We start from the raw sequence: 14,507 nt of genomic DNA on the forward strand, positions 1-14,507 counted from the left end.
GATGCAAGGGGGGCTCTGAGAGGAGAAGGCTGAACGGCGAAAAATGGAGGGGCTCTCGTAGATGAAAGAGGGTGTGTGCGCTGAGAAGACCTTGGCGCTAGGGATCTCCAGAGATTACGAGCTGTTGTTCGTTGGCTGAGCATAGCTACTACGTAGGTAGGACAGTCGTTGTTTGCACGTGAGCTGATGCAGAGAATCGTGGTTTGGCTGAGATCATATGGAAGGGCTCTGTTTTTTTTCTGACTGAGGAAGCTACGTGGCTGTGCGGGTGACGCTATAAATGTGAGCTAGTCTCTCCGTGAGAAATGAAGGCAGCAGGGCTATTGCTGGAAGTGTCTTCCGTTGGGTTTGTGCATAGTTGGTGATGATCTATGGATTAGCACAGCTTAAGGCATAGCTGTGTATCGTTGTCTGCTAGCTGAAGGATTTTGGGCGACAGACACTCCATGAACTCCGTATGCAAAGAGATAGAGGGACCAAGGAATTGCAGGCTAAGGCGCAATGGGTCGTGACCTTCATCGATGATGGTTGTCCTAAAGGAGCTAGGCAATTGATGCTTGCTGCAGATGTTCGTCAATCACTAATCTTCTGCTTTGTGAGGGAAGAGAAGCTATCCTAAAGGAATCGAAAGCCTCTTTGACATGGTTGTGATTTTATGTTGATTTGATCGCGGGAGATTTCTGGATACTGATAGAGAGGGAGAGGAGGAGGCGCTGTTGCAGCTTTGCGGGAATTATGAGCTGTTGTTCTTGATGGAATCTTAGGAGTGTGGGCTGTGGGTTCATAGTATTATGAGGCTGACTGTTTTCTGAGTTTTGGGGGGAAGTTCAGTTCTAAGTTCAGTCTGTTTTGGGCTGTGTAGTCTTTTGGTTCTCTCTGAGTCTGTGTGATCTATGTTCAGTCAGTTTTTGTGGGGGGTTTGTCTCAGTGCCTAATACAAAGACACCTGTTCTAAAACTTGGTTCATAAGCTCATCATCTACGAGCCCACATTGCAGCTGATCCCTATGAAGTCTCAGCTATCTGACGTGGTGAAGTACATCATTCCTGGTTGTCTTTCCTTTTTTTTCTTATCATCTTTTTTGGCGATCCTGCTGAGGAGTTTTGAATTGAGATTGGGTACTCAAGACAAAATAGCCCAGAAGATTGGCTGGGGAATGTTGCTTGAATTTCTGTGTGGTTAGGGATTGAAACTATGAGGACAAAGAATGCATGAGAGTGATTCATTGTGAGTTATGTGGGGGGTGTGGACACAGGAGAGATAGATGCCTTGATGTTAAACTTCGGGTGATACGTCTCCATGCTAAGGTTCAAAAGGCTTTGAAAGTGATTGCTCTTAGGAAGAAGAATGCCAGTCAGATGCAGGGTAAGTTTTCTTCAGTAGAGTGATTATTTTTGCTTTCTTCCCAAAAGAGGTTGGGTAGTATTTCTGGTTGGAAGTGTGTTTGAGATAAGTTAGTTAAGAGGAGAGATGGCTCATGAATTTCCTCGATTTCACGGATTGCCCAATGAAGATCCAGAGAGGTTTTTAGAGTGCTTGGAGTTCACACCTCTTATTAAAGATAGGAATGCTCCAGAAGTCCTTCTTCAGATTCTATTCTTTTGTTTGTTGGGAGAAGCGAGAACTTGTTGCAGTCTTTCTCTGCAAGGATGCGTGATGATCAGGGTGCTCACAGGAACCCGACTTATCCAGAGGTGAGGACAGTTTTCCTGGACAGGTTTATGTGTGTTAGAGATCTTGATGGCATTTGGAGAGAGCTATGTTTATTGCAGCAACAGCCGACTCAGTTAGTGGATGAGTATGTCGGTAAGTTCACTGTGTTGTGGAATAAATGGCAGGTGGCCTTATTACCTGAAGTTCCTCCCAAATTCATAAAAAAGGATAGGTTTGTTGCTGGTTTGAAGCCGGAGATTAGGATAAAGATTGAATGTAAAGAGCTGGTTACTTATGAGGATGCTCTCAAGGTAGCAAAAGAGAAGGAGAGGAAGCAGATAAGATTGTCACAAATTATCTGACAAACAGAGAGGCAATCATAAAAAGGATTGCCTAAGCAATATTCAAAAATAATGAAACATGGAAAAGGTGGAATTCCCAAAGACTGTGGTTTCTTCTTTGCATTGAGTCCAGAGTGCCCAATATCGAACCCAAGTGAAGATAAGGTCGAACTCAGGCCTTTGTGGATAAATGCCAGCCCAGCTATATTACATAGGACAATCCCATGAAAAGGGACAGCCAGTTACAAAGCATCAGAAGATACCATTCTACAATAAAAAGGTAAGATAATCTAGATCCCGTACACTTAGGGAATCATAAAATGATTACCTTAAGGATGCCCGAAAGCAATGATACTTAGCCAAAGAGGGATCACCAAAGACTCGATGGTGGTAGCTTCTGATAAATGTAAACCATGCCATGTAACCAACACCGTGGGTATCTTCCGATTGCGTACTTGCATTGTTCCTCGGTCCAGGATTCTTGTTGGTTTGCGTCCTGCATTATCCTCTATCTCCTAAAACAAAACAACACCCTTGATTAGTGAGTCACCTGTATGCAAAAATTTCTGTAAACGAGAAACATGGAACACTGGTGGGTGCACACTCTCCTGTAGTCAAAGACTTTTGAGTGTGAAGAAACTCTGAGAAAAACTTTTTCTCCTTAAATTCTCTAACGGATCTGTTTTCATCCGCATACGCCTTAGCTCTATCCATAGCTTGGCGGATGTTAGCTCTCGCAACTGCTAGCATCTTCTGCATTTGAACCACAAAGTTCGTGGCACTAGGCATTTTTTGAGGTACTCCAATTGTAGTTGGATTTGCTGGTCATGTTACTTCGCTCTAGCCGAGGTAGCATGACCTCGGAAGAATCAGTTGACATTATAGAGAAACGATAGGGTTTGCAGTGGAGCGATCAGAAAATAGACAATACTCAGACACAACTGAAGAACGGAACTCAGAAAACATAGTGCCTATCGGTAATATGAAAAACTGAATACAAGAACCTCAAGCCGGTGTGTCTCAAGGACCGTGGCTGAGGTGAATCAAAAAGATGATTCCATGTAGAGAAACAGTAGAAAAGATAGCAGCAGACGGAGCGAAACGCAGTCCTCCGTGTAGCTCGATGATGACGAAGAAGATGAAGGGCTAGAGCTGCCCTAGGAAATGGCTGAAAACCAGCATGCTCTGAGGAACAAACCTTCAGGCTATCTGGAATAGCAACATGATGAAGAAAAGGAGCATATCTGGAGCAGGGGTGGCAGATCTGGAGCAGAAGGAGCAGAGGAGCAGATCTGGAGCAGATCTGGAGCAGGATGGGGCAGATCTGGAGCAGAAGGAGCAGAGGAGCAGATCTGGAGCAGGATGGGGCAGATCTGGAGCAGAAGGAGCAGAGAAGCAGATCTGGAGCAGGATGGGACAGATCTGGAGGAGCAGATCTGGAGCAGGATGGGGCAGATCTCGAGGAGAAGATGGAGCAGCCAAGAGAGGCAGAGAGAAGGCAGATCTGAAGAGGAGAGGTAGATGGAGCAGGCAGGGCTGCAGCAAAGAATGGCGGAGATGAGGAGCAGCTGCAGGTCCTGTCCTGTCTATGAGAGTGTGGGGGGCTTGTGCCTTTATAGGCCAGACCTAGCTGGTCGGCCAGCTGGTCGGTGGGCCTGCCAGCTGGTCGGCCAGACCAGCTGGCTGGCCTGAATTTGATCGGCCATTTCTGGCTCTTTCTGGCCACTTGTTTGGCCCTGCTGGCTGACCTTTTGGCTGGCCTGCAGACTGTTATGTTTGCCTCAGAAATTGGGGATTGCTAGTTGCTTGATAGACATTTCCCTTAAAGGATCTATGTTTGTAATATATTTGTTTGCGCTTCATGTAAATGATCGGGAGGGAATTAATGTCAAGGTCCTAGGTGAGGGCTGATAGCACCATACTAGGTGGATCCAAGGCTAAGGACCTAATGCAAGAAATGTGCTTAGGGGCAAAGGAAATTAAAGTAGCCCAAGAGAGGGGTGAAAAGATGCATTAGTAAGGCCCTATAATGATGACATGTGGCATCTAGATCCATCTAGGGAGATGGGGCTTGTTGGAGCTAGTGAGAGAAAGAGAAGGAGCTTTTATGTGGATGTTTGATTCTCTGTTAGCTCTCACGTTTCAGCAAGGTTGGCTGGGTGGAACAATATTGGTGCTACTCCCGTGATCTGCATGTAGTTAGAAGTTAGTGTTTAACATTTGGTACCAGAAGAAGGGGCTTCCAGAAGGGACCCTGGTGAGTCAGGAGTCTGGCTGACCCAGCAGGTGTAGCGCCCAGTAGCTCACACCTTATATGGCAGGATTGCATTGCTTGAGGATGCCTTGCAGCAGTTATTAGCGCAACAGTTACAGGCCAATGCAGGGCAGTCTGAACTTAGAAGAGTGATACACAGTATGTCTGCCAGACCTTCTCGAGATGAGAAGGGAAAGGCTCCAATGGAACCGGAGTCTAGTGTCCATACGGTCGAGCCTAGAAAGGCTAAAGTACCTAATATTGCCAATTATAGGCCGGAAAAGTATTCTGGTTGGATGAATGACCGTAGTTCTGATGTCATTGAGACCTGGTTACACAAATGAGACGAGGCGTTCGCCATTTGTGAAATCAGAAATGATATCAAGAAGATCTGCAAGGCCACCCACATGTTTAGTGAGGCAACGGATAGGTGGTGGATTAAACAACAAAAAGATGGTATAGCATCCACTACCTGGGAGGGGTTTAAAAGAGAATTCAGGAAACACTTCTTACCTCCTGACGAAGCATCCCGAGCTTGGGATCAGTATAGAAACCTTCGTCAGAGAAATTTGTCAGTGGCTGAATACACTGATAAGTTTCGAGAGAGCGTAATGAAGGTTGATGAACCCCTACCTCAATCAATCCAAGTGAAAGATTTCATATTTGGATTGAATGATCGGATTAAAATGGAAGTTTGGGCTAAGTATGCGAACACGTTGGATGATGCAATAGCCATAGCCCTGAACTATGAAGATGCCAAGGGCAGTAGGCCAAGTGGGTTTGCACAGGTCAGAACCCAGTATGGGTACCAGAAGAAATCTAAGTTTAAGAAGAAATGGATTAGTAAAGGGAGTGGTTCTCAGCCGAGTGGTCAAGCCAAGCAGGCGAAACCAGCTGAAACTCCTAAATCAAGTACCACCATTGGAGTGAAGAGGAAAGTAACACCAATGGCAGCTCGGGCTTGGTCTAAGTCTCCCTTAAACCCAGAGCAAAGAGAAAAAGCGAGGAGAGAAGGCTTGTGTTTTGGTTGCCTTCAGCCTCATCAGTGGAAGGATTGTCCACGTAATAAGGATCGTCGGATGGCTGAGATGGTAGTCTCAGAATGCGACGTGGAAATGGAGGGAAGTCCCAGAGTGAAAGAGATGCAGATTCAGCTAGTGGGATCTTCTCAGAGGTCAGTACCTTGTTTGTTATGTGTGTCTGTTACTAAGCTAGTAACGAGTGCACCTGATAACATCCTATCTAAGCCCACAGCAACGGGGTATACAGCTTTAATGATACAATGAAAGGGCAAGTGGCCACTCATGATGTCATTGTGTTGTTTGACTCGGCGTCAACTCACAATGTAATTAACTCCAAGCTTGTGAAGAGGCTGAAGTTAAAGACTAACCCATCTGACTATGCGTATACAGTCAGGATGGCAGATGGAAGTTCAACTGAAGTATGGGACCAAAGGGTTACCCAGTTGGAGCTTCGTATTCAGGACTATGCTGAGAAGCTTGATTTTGAAATGACTAAGCTTGCTCATGCAGATATAGCCCTGGGTATGGCGTGGCATTCTAGGAAGAATCCAGCCATTGATTGGAAAAGGCATGTATATCAATTCAGGATGAATGATGTGCTTTATGTCTTGCGAGGTGAAAAAGATATACCTCAGGGACCATTGGTTTCCGTGATGGAAATCCGAAAAGCTCAAGAAGAGTTTTTATTCCTTTGTACAGCATCGGTAGAGCCAGTTGATGATTCTTCGGCTAGCACTGATGTTACGCAAAGTGGTGAGATGGCCAAGCTAGCTAATCTTATAACAGAGGAGTTCTTTGAATGTTTTAGGGATGAACTACCTTATGGGTTACCTCCAGAACGGAATGTTCAGCATAAGATTGAACTGATTTCGGGGGCAGAACCTATAAATAGACCTCCCTATAGAATGAGTATTACTGAAGAGGCGGAGGTGCGTAGACAATTGGAAGAATACCTAAAGTTGGGGCAGATTCAACCAAGTTTCTCACCTTTTGCTTCGCCAGTGATATTAAAGAAGAAAAAGGATGATATGTTTCGCCTCTGTATAGATTACAGAGCATTGAATAATATCACTGTTAAGCACAGGTATCCGATGGCTTGGATTGATGATTTGCTAGATGCATTACATGGAGCCGTGATTTTCAGCAAGATAGATCTTAAGTGTGGCTACCATCAGATCTGGATTAGAGCCGAGGATGTGCATAAAACTGCTTTCAGAAGCAGGTTTGGTCATTATGAGTTTTTGGTAATGCCCTTTGGACTTACCAATGCTCCAGCGACATTCGTCATGCTTATGAACGATTTACTAAGTCCGTATATCGGAAAGTTTGTAGTACATTTTATTGACGATATTCTAATATTCAGTAAAAGTATTACTGAGCATCGCGAACACTTAAGAATAGTGTTCAGTACTTTGAGAAAAGCCAATCTTTATGTAAATAAAAAGAAAACTATACTGTGTATGGTTAGGATTGAATATTTAGGATTCATAATTACTCCAGAGGGGGTAGAAATGGATCTAAAGAAAGTGGCTGCGATACTGACTTGGCCAATTCCTCAGAGTCTGACTGCTTTTTGCGATCATTCTTGGGATTTGTCCAATTTTATAGAAGGCATATCAAAGGATATTCCGAAATAGTATCGCCATTGACTGATCTGACCTCAGATAAAGTACCTTTTAATGGAGACAGAATAAACAAGAAAGTTTTAACACCATAAAACAAGCTGTGGTCACAGGACCGGTGTTAAAAATAGTTGATTCCCAGAAACCGTTGTTCCTAGAAACTGATGCAAGTGGCATTTCGGTAGGAGCAATTCTCCTTCAAGAGGGAAGGCCAATAGCCTTTGAAAGCAAGAAGCTTTCTCCCTCTCAAAGGAATTGGCCAACTCATGAATTAGAGTTGTATGTTGTTATCTATGCTTTGAAAACATGGAGGCATTATTTGTATGGTTCAGAGTTTTATGTGGATGTGAATCATGATACTCTGAAACATTTTTGTAAGCAGCCTGACTTGAGGGGCCGCCAAGCTACGTAAGCAGAGCTCATGCAGGAATTTAATTTAACGATTCGGTACCGAAGAGGAAAAGATAATAAGGTTGTTGATGCGTTGTCTCGCATTATGCACAATATGAGTTTCACGGTATTAGAGAGTGCTCTAATGACCGAGATTAGAGAAACTCAAAAGGTGGACGAGTTTGTCCAGAGCTTATGGCCTAAGGCTCATATGTTAAAACCCGGGGAAAACGAAAAGGATGACCTGGTATCCAGAAAAGGCCAAACATATGCAAGATATACCATAAGGGATGGTATGCTGAAAAGAAATGGCAAGGTTGTAGTACCTAGTCAGAATGATCTCAGGCAGAGAGTCATTCGACAGTGCCATGATAGCCCATGTGCGGGACATCCAGGAGTCGAGAAGACATATGATCTCGTGAAGCGAGATTTCTTTTGGCCAAAGATGAAAAAGCATATTCATGGATATGTGACACGGTGTTTTTCGTGTCAGGTAAGCAAGGCGGAGCGGGTGAAGCCACCCGGACTTTTACAGCCCTTGGAAATACCACTAAGTAAGTGAGAGAGCATTTCCATGGACTTTATTGTAGGGCTGCCAACAACACAAGCAGGGTATGATTCTATCCTTGTGGTGGTTGATTGTCTAACCAAGATGGCTCACTTCATTCCGACTAGAGAGTCTATTAGTGCCCCGCAAGTGGCGGATTTGTTTATTAGACATATATTTCGTCTGCATAGATTGCCTAGATCCATAGTATCAGACAGAGATGTCAGATTTACCGGTCATTTTTGGACAGTGGTATTTGAGACACTAAGGACTGAGTTGGAAATGAGTAGTGGGGATCATCCTGAGACGGATGGTCAGATGGAGAGAGTCAACCAGACTTTAGAGGATATGCTGAGGGCATATGTGTCATTGAGGCAACATACATGGGACAAGTGGTTGCCATTGTTAGAGTTTGCCTACAATGATAGAAAACATTCCTCTACAGTGTTCAGTCCGTTTGAGCTGAATTATGGTTATAGACCAACGAATCCAACTATAGTTGGAATACCTCAGAAAGTGCCTAGTGCCGTGAACTTTGTGGTTCAAATGCGGGAGATGCTAGCACTTGCGAGAGCTAATATCCGCCAGGCTATGGATAGAGCCAAGGTGTATGCGGATGAAAACGAGTCTATAAGAGTATTTAAGGAAGGAGAAAAAGTTTTTCTCAGAGTTCCTTCGCACTCGAAGTCGTTAACTTCAGGAGAGTGTGCTAAGTTATCACCTCGATACTGTGGGCCGTGGTTAATTCTAAAGAGAATAGGCAAAGTAGCCTTTAAATTAGAATTACCACAGGGGTGTAAGGTGCACCTAGTTTTTCATGTTTCGCGCTTAAAGAAATTTTTACATACAGGTGACTCACTAATCGAAGGTGTGGTTTTGTTTCAGGAGATAGAGGATAATGCAAGGCGCAAACCAACAAGAATCCTGGACCGAGGAACAATGCAAATACGATATCGGAAGATACCCACGGTGTTGGTTGCATGGCATGGTCAGCCTCTATCTGAAGCTACCTGGGAATCCATATACCAGTTGCGGAGAGTGTTCCCAGACTTTATCATCAAGGACGCTGATGTCTGAAGAGGGAAGGATTGTTACGCTCTAGCCGAGGTAGCATGACCTCGGAAGAATCAATTGACATTTCCCTTAAAGGATCTATGTTTGTAATATATTTATTTGCACTTCATGTAAATGATCGGGAGGGAATTAATGTCAAGGTCCTAGGTGAGGGCTGATAGCACCAGACTAGGTGGATCCAAGGCTAAGGGCCTAATGCAAGAAATGTGCTTAGGGGCAAAGGAAATTAAAGTAGCCCAAGAGAGGGGTGAAAAGATGCATTAGTAAGGCCCTATAATGATGACATGTGGCATCTAGATCCATCTAGGGAGATGGGGCTTGTTGGAGCTAGTGAGAGAAGGAGAAGGGGCTTTTACGTGGATTTTTGATTCTCTGTTAGCTCTCACGTTTCAGCAAGGTTGGCTGGGTGGAACAATATTGGTGCTACTCCCATGATCTGCCTATAGTTAGAAGTTAGTGTTTAACAGGTCAGTTCAGCTCAAACGGACTGAACCCTGTAGAGTAATGTTTTCTATCATTGTAGGAAACTTCTAACAATGACAACCATTTGTCCCATGTATGTTGCCTCAATGAAACATATGCTCTAAGCATATCGTCTAAAATTTGGTTGATTCTTTCCGTCTGACCATCCGTTTCTAGATGATCCCCACTACTCATTCCCAACTCAGTCCTTAGTATCTCAAACACTGTAGTCCAAAAATGACTGGTAAATTTAACATCCCTGTTTGACACTATGGATTTGGGTAATCCATGCAGACGAAATATATGTTTAATAAACAAATCCGCCACTTGCGGTGCACTAATAGACTCTCTAGTTGGAATGAAGTGAGCCATCTTGGTAAGACGATCAACTATCACAAGGATAGAATCATATCCACCTTGTGTCGTAGGCAGACCTACAATAAAGTCCATGGAAATGCTCTTCCACCTACCTAGTGGTATTTCCAAGGGCTGTAAAAGTCCGGGTGGCTTCACCCGTTCTGCCTTACTTACTTGACACGAAAAATGTCGTGTCACATATTCATGAATATGTTTTTTCATTTTTTGCCAAAAATAATCTCGCTTCACGAGATCATACGTTTTCTCGACTCCTGGATGTCCCACACATGGGCTATCATGGCATTGTTGAATAAGTCTCTGCCTGAGATCATTCTGATTAGGTACTACTACCTTGCCATTTCTTTTCAGTATACCATTTCTTATGGTATATCTTGCATAAGTTTGGCCTTTTTTGGATGCCAGGTCATCCTTTTCCCCGGGTTTTAGCACATGAGCCTTAGGCCAAAGGCTCTGCACGAACTCGTCTACCTTTTGAGTTTCTCTAATCTCGGTCATTAGAGCACTCTCTAATACCGTGAAACTCATATTATGCATAATGCGTGACAACGCATCAACAACTTTATTATCCTTCCCTCTTTGGTACCGAATCGTGAAGTTAAACTCCTGCATGAGTTCTACCCACCTGGCTTGGCTGCCTCTCAAGTCAGGTTGTTTACAAAAATATTTCAGAGTATCATGATGAACATCAACATAAAACTCTGATCCATACAAATAATGTCTCCATGTTTTCAAAGCATGGACAACATCATACAACTCTAATTCATGAGTTGGCCAATTTTGTTGAGAGGGAGAAAGCTTCTTGCTTTCAAAAGCTACGGGCCTTCCCTCTTGGAGGAGAACTGCTCCTATCGCAATGCCACTTATATCGGTTTCAGTGAAAAACGGTTTCTGGGGATCAATTGACATGCTCACTAACATATAAGCCGTTCCAATTAACCAAATCTACGAGCAATCACGGTGCAGGCACACATTTCTTTCCTCCTAGCCAAATCTTGGTGTTAGCAAGCTCTCACAAAATCTGAATCACACGTGAAAAGCTTCTGCTTGCAAATCCACCAAGCCCCAATTTCCTAGATGGATCTAGTATGCCACATGTCCTCATTCTAGGGTACCTCTTAAATGCACCATATACCCCTCTCTTGGGATATCCATTACTTTACTTGCCCCTTGGCACATTACACATTCAATGCATTTAATACCCATAGCCTTAGACCCATCTAATCCGTGTCTTGTCACCCTCATTAAGGACCTTGACATTAACCCCTTTGACCATTTACATGAAGCCCAATAAATATAATATAAACATTGATCCTTTAAAGGAAAATGTCGACCAACCCTTCCGAGGTTATGTTACCTCAACTTGAGTGTAACACATGCTATCAAAATTAAGGGAGAGTCACTCCCTGTTGTATCTGCTTTTGCTATTTGCTCAGTAATGAAAAATCATCTTTTTGTGTATTTAGTTTGTCAATTGTTTTGAGAATGTATAATGGGTAAGAGTGAATTTCACATTTGTGTACTTTGGATATTCATAGTTTATATTTGCAACAAATTTTATAGGATATTTATGTCTTCTTATGTGATTAGGAGTGCTATAGAAGGTGATAGAAAGAAACTCGCTAGGGATTTAGCATCATGCCAAAGGAAGTGTAGTGTACTTATGTCGAAGCTTAAAGCAAAGGTTGGTAAATATATGTGCTCTCCTTACAGGTGTTTCTTAAGGACTTAGTAACGTGGCTACAATTGTACTATCCAATAACATAAGGTTGTAATGCATTTAGCATCAGGATCCTTCTCAGGTTATCGGCAATCATTTTTAATAATGTTCTTTTGATGGATTCAACTTCTCTTGACTAAGAAGCTAAATGAGTATTTCTATATGTGATAGGTGACAATATTTTGTTTATCTTTCAGATGGTCTGTCAAAAAGATGTTCAAGTACTAGAGAAAAAAGTGGAGCAATTGCAGGTTTCATGCTGTTGTTAGCATATGTTACTTTTTGTTAGGGTGCTCAATATGTAATGCAAGGTCACAACTTAGTATTTGATGATACTATATAACAAATTTAAATTAAAAAATAAGTACAAAATATGGATAAACAAATTTGAAAGATTTGTCTCTATGTCAAATTTCTTCTCATTTTCTTTGTGATCGGAACGGGAAAAAGTTATTTTTTGGATGTAATGATTTTTGAATTGCAGACTTGGTCTCCTTGTCTATTTCCACCATGAATCTATTATGATTTTATGAGGACGAATCAAGTGGAAAATTTCAAATTTCAAATTTGGGAAGTCTTACCATAGAAAATAAAAATATAACCTGGAAAATCTTACCATAGAAAAAAAAGAAAACCTCAAAAGTACAACATTTTAGGAGATATGGCTAACAAGTAAATATCCCAGTCCTAAGATAAAGCCATCGTCTTGGGTGTCTTAGTTGACAAAAAGGACAACCTGGTTGTGACTTAATGGACAGAAAGACAGTCTGGTTGTGTCAGCCAGTTGTTATAGAATAGTTGATTTATCATTTTATCATTTAGTTCCCATACATGTCTCCTATTTCAGGTCCTAATTCCTTGTGGAGGCTACTAATATGACAAAAAAATAGGACCTTGCAGAAGCCAGCATTCCCATGTTGATAAAGCAACCAAAGAGCATTGTTCTCTGCAAATTACACCAGGGAGCGATGCTTAACCGTATCTTTGACTTAACTACTCTGCCTTCAAAAGTTAGCATTCTCCATGACAAGGTCTAGGAAACCTTGACATAGCGCACACTTACATGTGTTCCAAGTGGGATCTTTGAGGAATAGATCTCTCTTTGTGACTAAACACTCTCGAGGAAGGTGATTCTTGAGCTGTCAATTTTTGTGTGAATGAAGATGGACTCTGGTCCCTGATCCACTTCACATTGTTTGTGTAACATTCCACACCACTTGTATTCTTCATGACGTTTCTCTGAAATTTATTGGCATGAATTATGAGATACTTGATGGATATGGAAGTTTAGTGAGAGTTCCAATTTGTAGCCCACATCATTGATCCTCTTCTATGGCCTATGGAGTATGCTGAGGTGTTATGCTGTCTTAAGGGATAGGGTATAAATAAAATTTACATCGTCCCCTTCCTTGAACATTTCTTCTACAAAAAGCTAAGCTTTTTTTAAAACTTTCTGGACATTCAATCCAGCAAAGTGTACCGCTGTGACATACTCAAGGGACTCACCACGATTAGCAAGTTTCAAAAGTCGGAGGAACTTGCCCATTTTAGATGCCTTTCACTAATATATTTAACACATCAATTCTTCAATACTTTGATTGGCTCTTTGTGGTTGACATAAGATTGTGGATTATCCAATACTGATGCTTAGAGTTTCCAAACTATGTCTTGACAAACTTCTTTTAAACCTTAGATCTTTGTCATAACCCTTTTTCATTAACTTTGCAGATATCTCTCATCTTAGGTCAATATGGGAGAGTATCCCTACCATCGTGACTATGTAGTGTGTTCACCCTAGTAACCAAAGCATCCCATTTTACTCAAGGTGAGGTTGTTCTTCTTTCACTTCAGTGCTTATTCGTTGTCATTCCCAGGTGTTGCTCATTGACTTTAGAGGGACGTTCCCCCCCAAAATAAAGAAACCCTGTTATTACATGCTTTGAAAATGATAGAAGATGAGGTTCCTAATAGGAAAAGGGAAATCGGTTGCCTTGCAACTTGCTTCATTGGGAACAAGCTCATTGACTATGATAACTTGGGAGTAAGGTGCCATCAACTACTGCAGAGGGCTATACCCGTTGATCATGAGAATATGGATGATGCTTGTAGGTCAAACCTTCTAACACCTTAACACTACTGAGTTGTGTTCTCCCAAATCAAGTGCAACGCGTACATAATATCCAACCCAATTTTGACACGAGTCTTTGTAGGTCAAATCTGCCCCCTCACCGTATCTCATTATGGTTCTCTTGTTGCGCATCTATACACCACCTTTCGAGCCACTTTGTGCAAACGACAAGGTTGGACACCTACTTGGACATGTGGGCCCCAGCTCACGCAGCTCCTTCAAGTGTGAGGTTGCCCCTCCTATTGTGGCAACACGTCTCCCATCTTACCACCAGCCCCCACCTGTTGTAGTGGCTACATCTTCCCCTCCACCTTCTTCCACCTCCCCTACCCTTGTTGCTTTATCACCTCCACTGATCCGTGCCTCTTTCCCTTGGTGCTAGATCCACCCCTCCATCATCCCCCCTTCATGCCTCTCCTGGTGCTGGTCCCACTTCTACATGCTCTACAGGGACCCAGTTGCTGGTGATGTCTGTACAGGTGGAGAGTCACACTGTTTTGCCAGATGCTCCTACAGCTGCTTCTTCTCTGGTGACCCCATTTGTTGGCCTTACTTTATTTCCCAAATGGTGAGCACGGTCACTAATTCTATTATTTCTGCAGTCCACGGGGGAGAGGAACCACTTTTGAGCCACTAGGCTCTAGGAACACGTTGCTCCAGCGTCTCCGCATCTTTCACAGGTTGATACTTCATGTGCAGCTCCGTCTACTTTTCCTATGGATCCTGGATCAAAGAGGTCCCCACACGTGGCCCATCCATTCGATGTGAATCTTACATTGGGTATGGGCTCCATTGGGTATGGGCGCCATTTTGTAATGGAACTTTTTATTGGTGATATTTGAAAGAGCCACGCTCAACCCAACTATCATCCTCTTCCATTCACCGAGAGGATGAATGATAGTGGCGGGGAACTGTTGTA

The 14,507-nt window shown here is 42.9% G+C and overlaps 1 protein-coding gene across 1 annotated transcript in view; it reads left to right on the forward strand.

Annotated features, from left to right (window-relative positions):
- Window positions 1–14,507, forward strand: part of LOC147894395 (uncharacterized) — a 123,460-nt gene that overhangs the window by 37,625 nt on the left and 71,328 nt on the right. Inside the window, exons 6-7 of the mRNA XM_087385302.1 lie at window positions 11,331–11,424; window positions 11,658–11,711. Coding sequence (XP_087241428.1) covers window positions 11,331–11,424; window positions 11,658–11,711 — 148 coding nt within the window. The remainder of the gene's footprint in view (window positions 1–11,330; window positions 11,425–11,657; window positions 11,712–14,507) is intronic.

This window comes from Dipteris shenzhenensis, chromosome 14 (genome assembly GCF_047967505.1).
Source record: "Dipteris shenzhenensis isolate YYH24624 ecotype China chromosome 14, Dip_SZ_1.0, whole genome shotgun sequence".
Classification (NCBI taxonomy): domain Eukaryota; kingdom Viridiplantae; phylum Streptophyta; class Polypodiopsida; order Gleicheniales; family Dipteridaceae; genus Dipteris; species Dipteris shenzhenensis.